General features: G+C 52.9%; 6 protein-coding genes across 6 annotated transcripts; 3 read left to right on the forward strand and 3 right to left on the reverse strand.

The window, feature by feature from the left end:
- Positions 1-618: 618 nt before the first annotated feature.
- Positions 619-5,007, reverse strand: ASPACDRAFT_114637 (Mtc5p; the record flags this gene model as incomplete). The annotated part of the gene is made up of 2 exons (XM_020195817.1): positions 619-3,848; positions 3,906-5,007. The coding sequence occupies 2 exons, from the start codon at positions 5,005-5,007 to the stop codon at positions 619-621; spliced, it is 4,332 nt and encodes a 1,443-aa protein (XP_020058390.1).
- A 548-nt stretch (positions 5,008-5,555) lies between these two features.
- Positions 5,556-6,731, forward strand: ASPACDRAFT_114640 (E2 ubiquitin-conjugating protein UBC13). Its single transcript, XM_020195818.1, has 5 exons — positions 5,556-5,769; positions 5,855-5,914; positions 5,979-6,067; positions 6,130-6,261; positions 6,322-6,731. Exons 2-5 carry the CDS (start codon positions 5,862-5,864, stop codon positions 6,495-6,497), a joined length of 450 nt encoding a protein of 149 aa, XP_020058391.1. The 5' UTR covers positions 5,556-5,769; positions 5,855-5,861; the 3' UTR covers positions 6,498-6,731.
- Positions 6,732-7,435: 704 nt separating this feature from the next.
- Positions 7,436-10,202, forward strand: ASPACDRAFT_58435 (uncharacterized protein; the record flags this gene model as incomplete). Its single annotated transcript, XM_020203345.1, has 7 exons — positions 7,436-7,444; positions 7,490-7,668; positions 7,705-8,045; positions 8,116-8,340; positions 8,446-9,617; positions 9,682-10,062; positions 10,155-10,202. 7 exons carry the CDS (start codon positions 7,436-7,438, stop codon positions 10,200-10,202), a joined length of 2,355 nt encoding a protein of 784 aa, XP_020058392.1.
- Positions 10,203-10,895: 693 nt separating this feature from the next.
- Positions 10,896-11,877, forward strand: ASPACDRAFT_58436 (60S ribosomal protein eL24; the record flags this gene model as incomplete). The annotated part of the gene is made up of 3 exons (XM_020203346.1): positions 10,896-10,946; positions 11,079-11,222; positions 11,596-11,877. 3 exons carry the CDS (start codon positions 10,896-10,898, stop codon positions 11,875-11,877), a joined length of 477 nt encoding a protein of 158 aa, XP_020058393.1.
- A 1,129-nt stretch (positions 11,878-13,006) lies between these two features.
- gup1 (glucosamine 6-phosphate N-acetyltransferase) lies at positions 13,007-13,685 on the reverse strand (the record flags this gene model as incomplete). Its single annotated transcript, XM_020199278.1, has 2 exons — positions 13,007-13,096; positions 13,194-13,685. The coding sequence occupies 2 exons, from the start codon at positions 13,683-13,685 to the stop codon at positions 13,007-13,009; spliced, it is 582 nt and encodes a 193-aa protein (XP_020058394.1).
- Positions 13,686-14,551: 866 nt separating this feature from the next.
- On the reverse strand, positions 14,552-16,241 carry ASPACDRAFT_58438 (class II fumarate hydratase; the record flags this gene model as incomplete). The annotated part of the gene is made up of 5 exons (XM_020203347.1): positions 14,552-14,738; positions 14,803-15,820; positions 15,879-15,994; positions 16,079-16,116; positions 16,185-16,241. 5 exons carry the CDS (start codon positions 16,239-16,241, stop codon positions 14,552-14,554), a joined length of 1,416 nt encoding a protein of 471 aa, XP_020058395.1.
- Positions 16,242-16,493: the final 252 nt, after the last annotated feature.

Genomic DNA, 16,493 nt, shown 5'->3' on the forward strand with positions numbered 1-16,493 from the left:
GCCCAGGAGATTCTTGAGGTGGTTGGCTCCTTCTTCCTTGGAGAGGCTGGCGGCGTAGTCGATGATCTGGGTGAGCGATTCCTGGTCCAACGGAAGAAGCTCCGCCAGCCGGGGAACGCCCCATGCGACAAGGCCGGTGTTGCTCATAGTGGTTCAGCAATGGGTACGTAAGAGTAAGATTAAGATAGCGTCTAGTTCTGAGATACCCCACTCCTCATGTCGGACGGTGGTGAAGATGAGGTAGGTCACAAAGTGAGTGGATGGCGTGGGTCAATGATCGAGAAATGACGGCGGAGTGTTATCGACATTGGCCGATAAGCGGTTGGTTCGTGGCCAGATCTTTCAGGCAGCACATTGATACTCTCCATGTCGAGATCTTATCATTCGTGTCTCTATGACCTTTGCATGGTAACACATACAACAGACTGATTATAAAGCAAGCAGAAGCTCATTTTCAAACCAGATTTTCGCTCTATCCTACGTGATCGTTTATCGTAAACGGACCATATCTCAAAAGTAGGATTAATCCCAGCACCTAACCCTAGAGCTACCAAAACAAAGAAAAACCGAAGGGGTATACATAACGTCGCTAGCTAGAAACACAGAGACAAATGACCATCATCTATTCTCAACAACCTGATTCATCGAAGACTTCTTGGGGACAAACGAAGTCGACGACAGCTTCGATCTTCTTTTGTCGTCCCGTAGTCGCAGCCCTCTGCTCAATCCTCCACCCAGGCCTTTCGCAAGGGATGCAAAAGGCGAGACGCTCTGCGATCGATCGGCGTCTTCTCCATGTTGAGCACTATTAGGTGCCGTGGCCTGTTCACCGGAATTTTTCGTGGAGACTGCCCCATCAGACTTTTTACTTCGATGCCGATGGTGGGTGCTCTCCCGCTCTTGTGGACTCGTTGGGTCTGTGGTTACGTCCCAGGGTGAGGCGGGATCTTTGTCAATGAAATCAGAGCATTTACACCCGCAGCCGCTCGGACAGTATCGGTATTCGTCTTCCTCGGCGTGATCATCAGGATGAGTGTCTGCGGAAGCCATGGAGAACCAGCCTCGATGGCAATCAAAGCAGCTGACATGACCGCAGCCGAGACAAGGAATAAGCATTCCGTCCACCACCTCGCCGCATATAACACACGGCAACTTCAGAGCAAGTGACTGTTTTGGTTTGCAGTTGGGGCACGTGACGGTGGATGTCGCAGTCCCCTTCATGTGACTCTTGGAAGTCAACGCTTCAACGGCAGCCTTTGTGGCGAAGATCGAATGTTGAAGCGCCTGTCCACACTTATTGCAGTGGCGTTGAATGTCCAGGCCTCGATTCTCCTCATCAATAGGCACCGTGGTCGCGCCCCGATGTTTTGAGATTGGGAAAGAGAATGAATCATGGTGACCATTGGCATTTTGGCGAGGAACATGCAGATCCTTGAGAGGACTAGCCATGCCGCCAATTTTGAGAACCTCACTGCGTTGTACGGGCAATGCCCAGATTGAAAGGAGGTGGGCGTATGCTGCTCGATATGAATGGTATAGACCTTCTTTCTTTGGGTCAAGAAACGTGTTCTGTGAGCTACCGCTGTCAAAGGCATTTTGATTCTTGAATGTTGTTTGCAGTTTCGCCCGGGGTTTCGCAGGCGACGGTCGCTCACTTTCCGTGTCGGAATGGGTTTGTGAAGTAAGCGCGGTAGAGGTAGTCAGATAGTCCGGAACCGCCGAAGCAGGCTTGGCCGCAAGAGCACTGGTAACCCACATACCGGATCCACCGGTCGTATGTAGGCTGCCACTTGGACTTTGCTTCTTCTTCGACAATGCAGTCGCAGGAGGGGACGCCGAAGAGGGCCCAAAGGTGAAAGACCGGGAAAGGGAAGAGGCAAGAACAGAACCAAGCCCCGATGCACTTCGAGGCTGAGACTGCTGATCGGGCGAGGCTGCTATGGATACATTTTGGCTCCAGGTTTTCCGGTCTGCCGGTAGGGCCGCAACTCGAGAGTTCAGCGGGGGAGTTGTTCCCGTAGAAAAGGGAGGAGTGGAGTCAACACGCCAGATCTCGGAGGATGAGCGTCCGGAACTGTGTGTGATGGGAGTTGTATGGCTGTCTTTTGGTGTGGTGGCAAGGGGAGTCGCAGTATGTGATTTGTTTTGTATCACTGTATGCGGAGGGTAAAAGTCGAACGAGAATGAATGTTCTTCCATGCGCTTAGAGACACTCCTACTGTGATGAACCTTCTCCTTCGCCGATATCTCTTCAGTGTTTGGTTCGTGCAGGACACATGACAGCATCGCGATCATCTGGACATCGCCAATTCGTTCGAAGTGATCAAATAGAGATGGGATGAGCCAGTGACTACCAAAAGGGTGATCCCCCCATCTTATTGACGAGGCTTGGGACCCCTTCGAGCTCCTATTATGGCTCTTGGCGTCATAAGTAAGATCAATAGCACTGTCTTTTCGCTGAATGCGCCGAGGCCTTCCTAGTTGGTCTAGACTAGAGGCAGGCATCGATGATTTCCGGTTATGAAGAATGAGCCTTAGGAGGCCCCAGATTCGAGCTAGCTCGTGGTACCCGTGATCGAGAGCGACGGCAGAATTATGGGCACACACATCCGTGGCTTTGCCACAGATACGATATCCGACAGCCAATTCGCGTTTCGCTGGTAGCATATCACTGAAGTCGTGGATCGATATCACGTTCTGAGGTGGATCAGACGATTTCGTGGTCATTGCTCCCGCTGTTGACCTCTGGGAATTATCTGTAGAGCGTGGCCTATAAATCCCCAGGCTGCCACCACTCCTCCATGTTTGAGGAGTCGGGAATCGGTGCTGCAACCCTGATAAGATACCTGAGGACCCGGAAGAGCTTGAACTCTCCGCGTCCGAGTCATCGGAATACTCTGATGCGCCATCATCAGTGCTGGCAATCGTAGCAGAAGGCCGCGGACCAGGCGAGCTCGTCTGCAATCGGCCAAACCCTTCAAAAACTTTATCGGCTCTCGAGAGCCTAGACATCTCTCTCAGGCCTAGGTTTTCCATCCATTCTGCCGATTTATCATTTTTGGAGGGAAAAAAGCATACCAAACGGCCGTCATTTGCCCACAACGCACCACATCCCTTAGCCACAGGCACCATAACGTTGGCATTGACTGGACGAAGTAGTTCCGAGCTCATGCCTAAGTCTTGGCTTTGGGATAGCCCAACTTCGTCCTCGTCGCTTGACTCCTCTCCCTCGAGCTGGCCATTGATTGGGGACTTGACAGTCTCCGCTGTTTCTCCAGAGATCCATGCCATACTTTCCTCAAGTGTGCTTTCGCCCAGTAAATAACGAAGTACCCCTTCCAAGCAGCCTCGCTTGTGAGCCAAGTAGGTATCTGCTATCTTCCGGGTTTCTGCCACGAGGTTGTCGGCAAGCTCATCGGTAACTGCGGCAGTCTTCTGTACGTTGAATATAGGAATGGAAGCCCGGGGGTAATCACTTGGAAACTTGATATCAACTTTCAAGAAAAGAGAGTCGCCATCAGCACCCCACGGGCCGTTGAGGGAAATCATCGCTTTCCTTTGCCTGACATCAACGGACTCAAAAGATACCTTGGTGAACTTCTCCCCAACATGAGTGATCTCATCACCCAGTGTTTCGATGTCCCAGCCAGAAATCTTCACGCCGCGCATCCACGCGATAGGGTTGGTATCGGCTCGAACGTTCGTCCGCCCCTGCATGCCTATCCTGGAGTCCGGGTTGCCTCCACCTTGGGTCCAGCCGCGCGCATATGGGATAGAGATAGTATTCAGCCCCTTATTGCGGGAGGTTTGTGGCGTCGCGCTTTGTTGGGTCTTCGGCGAGAGGGACCCTGTGTCTTCATCATCTTGGTCGGCGTTCGTATCCCGAAAGGACTTGTAGACCGCACCTTTACGGGTAATGTTAAAGTTAGAGATAAACGACTTTCCTTTCTCATAGCCCACTCGTTGTAAGATATCTGGGTCAACCCTATGCAATCGGAGTTCTCGATCGGTGCCCCATGAGACGAGCTGGAAATCTCTATGATCAATCCCATCAGCTATACCCCCACGAGCTCTCCATAGGAACTCCTTCACTTGACCTTTATGCCCCGGGAAGCTGTGAACCAACGGAAGATCCTCGCCGGGGTTGGCACCCTCTCCGAGTCTCCGACTGTACAAGTGAAGATCACTGTTACCTCTCTGCGGCATGGCTAAGACACCCCAACCGAATGGGGTGTTTCGTGCGCGCCACACGGGGAACGGTGCCCGGATGAGCTTCTCGGGAACCTCGGTATTGACTGTGTAATCCCAGAACTTGATCGTCCGATCGAGGGAGCAAGTCGTGAGAGCCCCGGGCCGTACTCTATTCCAATCGAGGCCGTAAATCTTCGTGTCATGTGCTTGGATAGATGTGATCGGGTACGCGCCCATGCGTTTGTCCCAGATCCGTAGAAACTTGTCATGCGAGCTCGCAATCACATTAGGGTCCTGTCGATTCCACTTGACCTGTGTTGCGCCAGCAAACCAGTCGGAGAATGATATGGCGGGCCTGGAGGTGATGCGCAGATCCCAGCAGTGAACAAAACTATCAACAGCACAGGTGGCCAACATGTCCGGATGATGCGCCGAGAAGTTGATGTCGGTAATCGCCCGCGTGTGGGCGTGCAGTACATGCTCAATTGAACTCTCCGAAGTCTTCATCCCCAAGTTCCAGACCAGTGCTTTCTGATTCGATGTACTGACGACCCAGTAGTCTCGGGCGGCGAATGGCGACCATTGGACATCCGCGACCTCCCACGGTGTGTGATGGGGCAGGTACCGGGGCGGGGAGTAAGGCGAGTCCAGATCAATAACGTGCAGACCCTCCTTGGAAGCTAGCACCACATCCCGTCCACATGGCGATATGGACATAGACCCAACAGGTTGCTCCACATGAAATGAACTATCTTCGCCGAATGTTGGACTTTCATAGGCCGACGTCGGTGGCCTGGGCTCACTGGTGTCCGTCATGGTTCCGTCTTCTGGCCAGGACGGGCCGTCGGAAGCTCCTTCGTCGTTGCGCTGCGTCTCGGCTGCTATCCACACCCTGGAAAAGTATCGAATTCAAGCAGGAATGCTAAGCATGAAAGATGTGATTGTGTGCGATAAAGCGTGTTGGTCTCATGTCGAACTCTCCCTCACATAAAGGGCCGGTCAATTGCGAATAATGGACAATTGGGAGGAAGCAGTAGCGCGCATTGAGCAAGTATGGAGCTGTTGAAGTTCGAAGCTTTGCATGCAATGGACATGCGGGGTCTTCAGAGAGGTAATGAGCTAGAGATAGCTGAACAAGCGCGCTATTAGCCAAAGATCTCATCAATGAAGCTGGCCTAACTCACAAGTAAGCCTACCTCAAGCAAGCGCATCTGCCCCAAAGGAGTCGAGACACTGAGGCTCAGTCGCAGCTCCACAAGTCTGGGGGAATCCGGACTTTCCATTTCGGGTCAAGGCACCTGCACGGATGGCGTTCCGAGCAACCCGTGCATATTGCGGTGGGTGACAAATACCCGAAATGCAGTGCCCCTCTTGTCGGGTTACGTCGATTCAGATTAGTTTCCGGAAGAGGATCACGTATAGACAACTGACGCTGTTGGTCTTTCTTTTCTTTTTGTTTCCTTCTCGATAAGCAGCTCACTGGTCGACTGCTGTTTTCTTTTTGGTTTGCTTTCTCTTCTCCCCTTGGTGTAGGAACTTCATTTGTCACTCTCCAGACAGGCCAAAAGCAGAGAAACCGTAAGCCCCGCCCCACCTTCAAGTACTTGAAGGCGCTAGGAACCCAAGGGTCTGGATGTATACTAAAGTTCATTTCAATCTACAGGTCCAAGATGGCGTTGCCGAAGAGAATCATCAAGGAAACTGAGCGCTTGATGGCGGAGCCGTAAGTCAAGTCTGCCTCGAGTCCTCGTCTCCTACAAGACTGGCTAACGTATCTCCATCCGCAGGGTTCCCGGCATCAACGCTGTCCCGCATGAAGACAACTTGCGCTACTTCGATGTCTCGATCCACGGACCTGCACAGTCGCCGTACGAAGGTATATCGTCTGGAAATTTGCGAGGGATGGCCTGAGTGGCCGCTAACCACTCGCTTTTGAAGGTGGCATCTTCCGTCTCGAACTGTTTTTGCCCGAGGACTACCCCATGACTCCCCCGAAGATCCGCTTCTTGACGAAGATCTACCACCCCAACATCGACCGGCTGGGACGGATCTGCTTGGACGTGCTCAAGAGTATGTCCTTTACGGAACTTATGCCACGGGGAAAGGGATGATAACTAACCACCAAACTAGACAACTGGTCCCCCGCTTTACAAATCCGCACGATCCTACTTTCAATCCAGGCCTTGCTGGGTGCCCCGAACCCCGACGACCCGCTCGCCAACGACGTCGCCCAACGCTGGAAGGAGGATGAGCCGGCTGCCATACAGACCGCGAAAGAGTGGACTAGAACCCACGCCATGACTTAGATGCATGCCGTTCAACTCTTGGGAACGGGGGAGAAGAGAGAAAGAAAATAAGCTTCGGTGGTAGCCTCTTCCCCAGGTTGCCTGCCATTGAGACGAACCCGGTAGGCGCAACAAAACGTCTGTGACGTGAACCATGAGACCTCAAAAGAAGAAACAACAGAGAAGAAAAGTGCCTCTCGTTCTTTTTTTCCTTAAGATCCCTATAGTATTCTTCCCGCGTCAGTCTTTACAACTACCTCACTTGCGGCTCTGCAGGGAGAGAGGGACAAGCCGGTATTGCACATGAGGGATGACAGCTCTGCACCTTTGGGTTCTATTTTCTTTCACTCGTGTAGATGGCAGCAAAGGCTGTTCCTTATATCTGGTACATCTTGGTGCTAGTCCTGTGGTTTTCTCTTTTTTTTTGTTGCTCTCTTCGAGAATGTAGTTAGTTCCGCTTAGCCATAGTCGCCCTGGTGGGGCGCTTTCGCATGGATAGATAGCAATGTACATATGATCTTCAAAGTCGCTTTTGTGCCAGCTCATACTAAGTGAGGAAAAGTTTTACCTCGCGACCTGTATGCCAGGAAGCTAAGATGTAAACTGAGAAAGCTCCTGCTATGGGCTTGACTATATGAGCTGAGAGTTGGTGGTTTATTCATGATGGTGGGTCTACTGCAGCAGTGAAGAGGAAAGATATGTACAGTACCAACTTATGTAGCTGCAGGAGGATAGCTGCATCTGCAAACAACAATCAACCTCACACATTCTCCAAAGTTCTACTTTATCAAGCCGATATTGGTTGTTCATGTTACACTGTGCCTGGCTTGCATATAGTCGCCTATAAAGAACATAACACGAACCAACGATAACACTTCACTACAGGCAGTCAGCCTAAAGCCAGATTATAAACAATTCACTCCAGCATCGATCTTCTTGTTTCAGTTCCTAGCGCAACCATGTATAAGGTCACGGGACATTGTAGTGCTAGTAGTTAACATTAATATCATCAGTCACTATCTCTTGTTACTGTCAACTGCATCATCGCCCCCTATGTGACTTCCAACACGCATCACCCAGCTATCATGATTTCAGCCATCAAACAAGTTCTCAACCCTTTCATCCCAGGAACCGCGGTCTTCAAGCTGCCGAGCCTGTGTAAAAGAGACAGGGACGCCTCAAAGAGGACTAGGTAAGCAACCCCTTTCATCAAATGGCATCGTTTCAGTGAGTCGGTGGTAACAGTCAACCAAAGCACTCAGGTCCCGCCCGCAGCCCCGCGTGCGGTGACCATTGAAGACCTGGATCACCTGTTTCCCACGCTGAAGGATTATCAGCGCAGACTACGTGGTCAAGAGAACGAGCTCGACCGCCCACCTCTCGTCGAGGACCAGTACGAGCATCCTGCGTTGGCGTACTACGAGAACCTACACTCCTTCAAACAATCCGTCACCCAGGCTGGACCTACTGACTACAAAATGGAGCTCAACAAAGAAGGCCCTGTCGCTGAGAAGGAGAGCGACCAAAAGTCTGTCTCTGAGTGGTCTATGGTTTCGATGACGAAGGAGAGTAAGTTGTTGTCTTCTTGCCTGTGTTGTAGCTCATCTAGCGGTCGCTCATGCTTGGACTTTCCAAACAGAAACCGGTGACTCTAAGATCGCCAGCGACGACAAGTCTAAGTCTAAGAAGCATGGAAAGCCTAGCGATGGCAGCAAGAAGGAGCAGGTTATGTCTAACAAGAATGAAAGCAACATGTCTCTGGAGTCCGCGATCTTGGTCAACGCCCTGGGCAACCAGAGCACCGACAGCCTGGCCGCTAGTATTGGAACTCAGAGCTCTGCGAGCTTCGGTGATACATCTGGTGGTAAGTGTCCCCTCTCGTTGCTTGTGCTCCTTGTGTTGTTTGCAAACAAATACGCAACACCATGCCAGGTGATAGCTGGGTGCGACGAACTGACCTTGTGAGCAGATATTGGCGGTGACGATGTCCCTGTCTACATGCGCCTGGACTTCTGGAATCGTTGCACTATTATCGAGGAGACTGAAGAGCAGCTTGTCTCGCTCAAAGAGAAAGCAGTCGTCCTGAGCGTAAGGGATGAAGCGTCTCTCTTGGGCAACTCCATGGCCTCGCTCGGTCTTAGTGCCTCGAGCATTAAGAGCGGCGAGCAGTCCAACCAGTCACACTTGGACAGTTCCATGTCCTCTTCCATTCTTGCTGCCTCGAACCGCGAGTCTGGCGAGCAGTCTAAAGAGTCACGCTTGAGCACCCTCATGGTCTCTCCTAATCCTAGTGCCTCGAACACTGCGTCTGGCGAGCAGTCTAAAGGGTCGAGCTTGAGCACCCCCAAGGCCTCTACCAAACATGGTGCTTCGAACATCGCGTCTGGCGAGCAGTCCAAAGAGTCGTGTTTGAGCACCCCCAAGGCCTCTCCTAATCTTAGTGCCTCGAACATTGCGTCCGGCGAGCATAAAGGGTCGCGCTTGAGCACCCCCGAGGCCTCTCTCGGTTTCGGTGCTTCAATCACTGTGCCCGGCGATAAGTCTGAAGGGGCACGTTTGAGCTCCTCCACTGCCTCTATCGGTCATAATTCCTGGAACATTGTTTCAGACGAGCAGTGTAAAGAGTCACGCTTGAGCGATTCCGAGGCCATTCTCAGTTTCGGTGCTTCGATCATTGTGCCCGGCGAGGAGTCTCAAGGCGCACGCTTGAGCTCCTCCACAGCCTCTCTCGGTCTTGATTCCTGGAACATTGTTTCCGACGAGCATTCTGAAGGGTCACGCTTGAGCTTCACCGCTGGCACTCTTACTCCCGACTCATCGACCCCCCTTTTGCGCAAGGAGTCTTCAGAGAAGTCTCCGTCCGCTGACCAGCCTGAAGGGTCACGCTTGAGCTTCACCTTTGTCTCTCTCTCTCCAAATTCATCGACTCCCCTTTTGCGCAAGGAGAAGGATCTAGAGGAGTCTCAGTCCGCCGGCCACTCTTCCGTGAGTCTTCCTGGAAGCAGTGCTGCCGCTTCCATACACAGCGAGAACCGGAGCAAAGCCGACGACAAGGGCGACGACAAAGGCGACAGCGCTGAGGGTGATGCCAAAGAGCCCGAAGCGACCCCACCCGTGGCACGCAAGCCGTACAAGGATCCAGTAAGAGACCTACCTCCTCCAACTCCGAATTGCCCAACCGATCAGCAACTAACACAAGGAATAGACTCTCTGGGTGCGCGGCTTTACCGGCACTCTTCTCAAGGGCGCCGCGCCTGGAGAACCCGCTAGACCCGATGACAGCCGCTCCTGGGACTGTAAGATTCTGTGGTGCATCGAGTGCCACGGGCCCTGCCCTATCTGCGGGAAGCCCTGCTGCGTCCGCTGGGGTTGCGATCAGTACATGGACCAGCCCATCGCGCATCGAGATTGGTTGAAGTCGCGTCGCTGCTTCATGGTCACCACCCTTCTGGACCGTTACGGGAACCTGACTAGGGATCACTCGACCTACACGGTGTGCACCGAGCCCGGTGGTTGCGGACGTTATGTCTGCTCCGACTGCTGCGGTATCTGCTCCACTCCGATGTGTCGCGACATCCAGTGCAAGGTAGGTGGGACATGTCCTCTGGGGAGTTGTCAGCTGGCGAAGAAGGATCGGTACTAGGTGAGAAACATGCTAATTACTATTGTCGTATCTAGGACTGCAAGCCCAACCCTTGGGGCCCCTGTGACTGGCATGCATCATGAATAGGCGCGATCGTCTTGTGCTTTGGCAGAAGGCCAGCGACTTTGGTACCATCTCGAATAAGACACCGATACTGAGGGCATGTTGCTTGATGTATCGTGGTCATGGCGTTCCGGTTACGAACGGATAAGAGTGAAACAGACGGAAATGGATAGACAAGTGAGCCTGCATCATTTTGAAATTCGGTCCTGTTAGATGAACCCTTGCTGTATGTGACTTGAGGAAGCCATGTATCATCCTAACGATACGATCCTGGTGTGTACGATGACGCTCTTCAGAGGCGGGATTTGTTTTCATATTTCTCTGTCACATATCTCAGACACAAAACCCAAATTAATCATAATGAAATTGATGATGAGTCTGAGCAAGAATAAAACAAGGTGTGCAGCCCTTCGAAGAAGAGAACATAATTCATCAACCCGTTACTAAGTTGCTCCCCCGCGCCAGTCCCCCATACAATACCAAGTGAACTATACAAAGAGGGCCTGGTCGGCGGGAAGGCGGGTAGGCGGGCAGCAAGCTGCCAGCCAGCCAAGGGCAGGAGTTGGTCACGTGGTAGGGTTTAGCGAGGCTCCCGCACCGCACCACCACAATTGTGTCAGTCTCGCCCGAACAGCCTCGCCGCAGAGACCGCTTCGACTCAACCACCCAACGCCAACCGACAACAGACCGGCTGCGCATCTCAGACGATCAAGATGCGTACCTACGACGATTCTTTCTCCGGCCAGAAGATCTACCCTGGAAAGGTGCGTTTTTCGCCCCGATATGCAGAAGAGCTACATTCCGGCACCCCGTGACGAAATCATCAAAAGAATATATCCACAGTCGCCAACATGATGAGACGAGATAAGATTGTTGACTTTTCATGGTTGTAACAGGGTAAGCTGTACGTCCGTGGCGACAGCAAGATCTTCCGCTTCCAGAATGGAAAGTCCGAGTCCCTCTTCCTCCAGCGCAAGAACCCTCGCCGTATCGCCTGGACTGTCCTCTACCGTCGCCAGCACAAGAAGGGTATCTCTGAAGTCAGTAACCACCGCCATATCTTCTGCATTTCGCGCATGAAACGAAGGTTTCTGTGTCCTCTTGGGTCGTCTCTCTCCTGTCTGTGGGAATGTGTGGATCGGAAGGGGAGGTAGAATATGTCGGGAACAACAGTTTCGAACAACGACCAAAGTTTGGATGGGGAATTTGGATCAACTATTCAAGTCGACTCGTCCATCACCATTTCCGCCTGACGCGACACTACGGGCACCAATGACGCAAAGAAGGAAGGGGCCCCATCAACGTTCCCATCAGGCAGGAGAGCTCCTGACCTGAGAGACACAAGAGACCATGGTTTGATATATCGTGGGTGGAACGAAATTGCTGACGGGACATCTTTTGCCGTGATTACAGGAAGTTGCCAAGAAGCGTACCCGCCGTGCCGTCAAGCACCAGCGTGCCATCGTCGGTGCCTCCCTCGACGTGATCAAGGAGCGCCGCTCCCAGCGCCCCGAGGCCCGTGCCGCCGCCCGCCAGCAGGCCATTAAGGACGCCAAGGAGAAGAAGGCTGCCTCCGAGGCCCGCAAGAAGGCCGAGAAGGCCAAGAACGCCGCCGCCGGCAAGGGTACCCAGCGCATCCAGAGCAAGCAGGGTGCCAAGGGTTCCGCCCCCAAGGTCGCCGCCAAGTCCCGTTAAATCTTAAACATTAGCGTGATTTGAAAAAGAAGAAGCGGTTTGGCTTGGGTTGTTAAACTGGGGGAGCACAAGGGATATCATGAAATCTTGGGAGGTTTTTCCGGAGCTGGAATTTTACGTTTTCCTTCAATCAACAAATTTCTATTGAAACCAAAATGCGAACTTTCCGGCCCATGAGCGAAAAAAGGCAACAAGAAACGTTTATTCTCTCTCCGGTCGAAAGTGTCCGGGGGGAGAGAGTCCCGGTTAAAATATACCCCCTTGGCTCTTCCAGATAGGGTGGTTCTCTCTCTATCATGTTGCGCCATGGTACTTTTTATAAAACCATAAAAATGGAAAATGGATGTGATATGATGGCATTGATCCGATTTCTTTTCGTTTGTTGAATCTTGGAGCTTGTAGATTCCCACTTCCTGACTCCATGATAACCCGGAGCTAGGTCGTACTTAACACCGCTACGTTCTGACCTTCCTGCAACCATATTGCCCATGTACTTCGACGGTCGTCTGTTCTCCATAGTCCTGTGCTGGGATATCAACTACTACATGATTGCCCCGGAGAATCTGGATCCAAGCCGGATTCTACAGTATACGTTTTACAATGATAGTATCTCACGCCTCTATTTTCCTATAGTTCGGAGATAGAACAACAACCACATGACTATCCCGCCTCAGGCACTCCCAACATGGTCCCTGACATTAGTGTGTCCTACACATCCGAGTTCGACGAGCATTATCCTTACTTGTCCCGCCGGAAATCCCGTAAATCACCCACCGCATCAATGCTCACTTAACTCAGGCTATAGCCATTATATGATAAAGTTATAAGTTATATAGCATAAGACCCCCGAAACAGAAACCACCTCACATCACTGCATCTATCACATAGTCCCTCGTACCGTATATCCATAACGGGACTTCCACCACAATAAAACCCGTACTCTAGTTGCCCCCATGCAACACCCCAGATAGAATTATGTATTGGCACCAAACCCAATCCCACACCCTCCACCCCCAAAGACCCCAGGAATCCCCCGATATCTATGCGAAACGCCTCAAGAATAGCAAAAAAAAGAACCCCCTTCAACTAGGAAAAAGTCACACCCACACTATCAGGACACAACAAGTCTTTAATAATAATGCGCCATCTCCAACCCTGCCCGCTTAAAGCCACACTTAAGATAAAACCCCTCATTCGACTCGGAGCAATCAAGGATCGTCTACGCGGGACACACACGAAAATTAGCCAAAGCACTCAGCCCCAACCCCCCCCCACCGCCCAATATCCATCCTGTGTAGAAAGGGGACAAAACAAACCTTATAACACCCGACCTTCTCCGCCACAAAGTCCAGCGCCTGGATGAGCCGCAGCCCCAACTTCTTGCCCTGCTGGTCCTTGTCGACGGCGATGTCCTCGATGTGGCCGACCATGCCCAGGGCGTGAATGAACTTGCGCTCGACAATCAGGCTGCCCGTGCCGACGACGCGGCCGGCCCCGTCGCAGATGACCAACAAGTAGTACTCGTCGTTGCGGGCGGAGATCCAGTCGTAGCGGGCGTCCCACTGCGCCGCGGTGATGTCGCCGACGGTCGTCAGCACGCGCAGCACGTCCAGGTAGCCGCGCTGGTAGTCGGAGCGGCGCAGGGGCCGGATCGTGTAGGTTTCTGGTAGGGCGGCGGCGACGTCGGGGGAGACGAGGGTCGTGGGGAAGAGGAGGGGGTCGGTGTCGTTTTCATTAGCGGTGGGCTTGACGGCGGCGGGGGGATGCTGGGGAGCAGCGGTGGAGTTGTTGTTGGTGAGGTTCGTCATTTTGATGGGTTGTGAGATTGTGATGGTGCTCGCGGTTCGGTTGGGTGTGGTTTTGACCAGGGGATGGGCTCTGTTGCTCAAACTGCAGGGGAATGGTGGTGGGTGGATATGTGCCTCTCTTCTGAGAAGTAGCGGGGTTCGTTGGTCAGGAACAAGGGGAATGAAACTCCTGGAGGGCGGAATGTGCAAGGGAAAGGGGACCAGCGCGTGGGAAATGTACACAGAGGCCTGAAAGAGGGACAGACGGTGCAATTGTACAGAGTTGATGGGATTCTGCAAACAAATAAAAGTGAAGAGGGGACAGATCACAGATTGTGGTCGCGCGGCGGAAGTCACTCGTATTAAAGATGGCTGCAAGCACAGCCATGGGCTGCCTGAAACACCCCATTTATTGATCTTCATTGAATTATTATTGTCATTCTGTCCGCCCCTGACTACTCCCACCTAGACCCATTCGCTTTCAACTCCCTTTCCGACACAGCATGCGGCCCCGATATGACAATTTTACTCGTTAGCTGTCTGCCGCTCCGTGCCTCTCCGCAAGAAAAGGATGTTGCTGCAGTGCAGTCTTCGCAATCTGGCCCCGGGCATCCCTGGGGCATTCCAAAAATAGTAGCAGTTGGCGGCGGACGCGATCCGACCAAATTACCGCAAGATCGGGATCCATGCCACTTAGTCCTACTCAACTTTCTTCATAGATTCACACAGTCGAAGAAAAAAAATAATACAATGAAATTTCCTGGGTGTACATAAATTTGATATGAAAAAAAAGAGCAAAGTCTGGACTCCGCTAGATCGCGTCCCGCCAAACTATTCAAAAAGACCAAATCCCCTCCTTCTTGTCATCCAACGCGCCGTCTATGCATCTATTTCTTCTCCTTGGGGCTCAGCATCAGCTCGGGACGAACGTACTTGTCGAAGTCCTCCTCGCTCAGAGCCTTGAGCTCCATGGCACTCTGCTTGAGGGTGAGACCCTTCTTGTGGGCGTTCTTGGCGACCTTGGAGGCCATGTCGTAACCGATAACGGGGTTCAGGCAGGTAACAAGCATCAGACTAGAAGTTTAGGTTAGCGAACGATCGATCAAACAGACAGCAACTATTTTCGCTAGTAACTTACCTCTCGTGGAGGAGAGCGTTGATTCTGGGCTCGTTGGCCTCGAGACCGTGCACCAGGTTCTTCTCGAAGCTCTTCATACCGTCCGCAAGGATGCGCACGCTGTGGAGCAGGTTGCGGATCATAACGGGCTTGAAAACGTTGAGCTCGAACTGACCGTTCATGCCACCAATAGTGGCAGCGACGTGGTTACCCATGACCTGAGCGCAGACCATGGTGAGGGACTCGCACTGGGTGGGGTTGACCTTGCCAGGCATGATGGAAGAGCCAGGCTCGTTCTCGGGAAGAGACAGCTCACCCAGACCGCAACGGGGACCGGATCCGAGGTAACGGATGTCCTGGGCGATCTTGAAGAGAGAGCCAGCCAGGGTGTTCAAGGAGCCGGAGGCCTCAACGACGGAGTCGTGGGCGGCAAGGACCTCGAACTTGTTGGGGGCAGTGTAGAACTGAGTACCGGTCATCTTGGTAACCTCGGCGGCGATGGCCTCATCGAAGCCCTTGAAGGTGTTCAGACCGGTTCCGACGGCAGTACCACCCTGGGCAAGGTAGCGGAGGTGGGGGATCGAGGCCTGAACACGCTCGATGTTGCGGTCGAGCTGCGCAACGTAGCCAGAAAACTCCTGGCCGAGAGTAAGAGGGGTGGCATCCTGCAAGTGGGTACGACCGATCTTGATGATCTTGTCGAACTTCTCGACCTTGACCTGGAGAGCATCACGGAGGCTCTGCAGGGCAGGGAGCAGGGTGTTCTCAAGCTCCACGACGGCAGCGATGTGCATGGCGGTGGGGAAGGAATCGTTGGAGGAGGCAGACATGTTCACGTGGTCGTTGGGGTGGACGGGCTTCTTGCTGCCCTTCTCACCACCCAGGATTTCGATGGCACGGTTCGAGATGACCTCGTTGGAGTTCATGTTGGACTGGGTACCGGAACCAGTCTGCCAGACGACGAGGGGGAAGTGGTCGTTCAGCTTGCCCTCAGCAACCTCAGCGGCGGCCTGCTTGATGGCCTCACCGATCTTGGGGTCTGTTGCGCATGTCAGTGATGCGCCCGTGTAGGTATTTTTCACAGGACGGTAGCTTACCAAGGCCGAACTTCATGTTGACGGTGGCAGCAGCACCCTTCAGGACACCGAAAGCCTTGACAACAGCCTCGGGCATACGGTCCTGGGGCTGGTTGATGTCGAAGTTACCCAGAGAACTGTTCCGCCGTCAGTCTTTGTACTATTCCTCGTTTCCATTCCCCGGTCTTCGTGAAGATGAGAGCAATAGGCAGAGCTCTTACCGCTGGGTCTGGGCACCCCAGTACTTGTCCGCGGGGACCTAGAGCAGAACACAATCAGACCTCATCATCAAAGGCGCATCGCATGCGAATGAGGGGGATCGCATACCTGGATTTCACCGAAGGCATCGGTTTCGATACGAGTGGCAGAAGACTGGAGAGCCATGGTCGGTCAGCACTGCACGTTCGTGCATGGGGTCCAACTCTTGTGAAAGTTGGGAAGTCCGAGATGAGTAAAGCGATGTGCAGCCAGGCGCCATCGCTTTTACTTATCGTGATCGGTCGGTAGCTGGGGTGGGAAAACTCACCATTCTGACGGTGGTAGCAAAGGCGCGCTTGGAGGAGGTAGAGTTCAAGGACTGAAGGCGGGGGAACTGTTGCATGACCCGGCTATTGGAGGCCAAGAGGCGTCGGCTAC

Source organism: Aspergillus aculeatus (assembly GCF_001890905.1).
Source record: "Aspergillus aculeatus ATCC 16872 unplaced genomic scaffold ASPACscaffold_4, whole genome shotgun sequence".
In the NCBI taxonomy this organism is placed as follows: Eukaryota; Fungi; Ascomycota; class Eurotiomycetes; order Eurotiales; family Aspergillaceae; genus Aspergillus; species Aspergillus aculeatus.

Bases quoted from the DNA above. Each gene is read 5' to 3' on its own strand.
- ASPACDRAFT_114640 (XM_020195818.1), top strand. From the start codon at position 5,862: ATGGCGTTGCCGAAGAGAATCATCAAGGAAACTGAGCGCTTGATGGCG. The intron at 6,068-6,129 runs GTATATCGTCTG...TCGCTTTTGAAG, and splicing joins TGCACAGTCGCCGTACGAAG to GTGGCATCTTCCGTCTCGAA. The intron at 6,262-6,321 runs GTATGTCCTTTA...CCACCAAACTAG, and splicing joins CTGCTTGGACGTGCTCAAGA to ACAACTGGTCCCCCGCTTTA.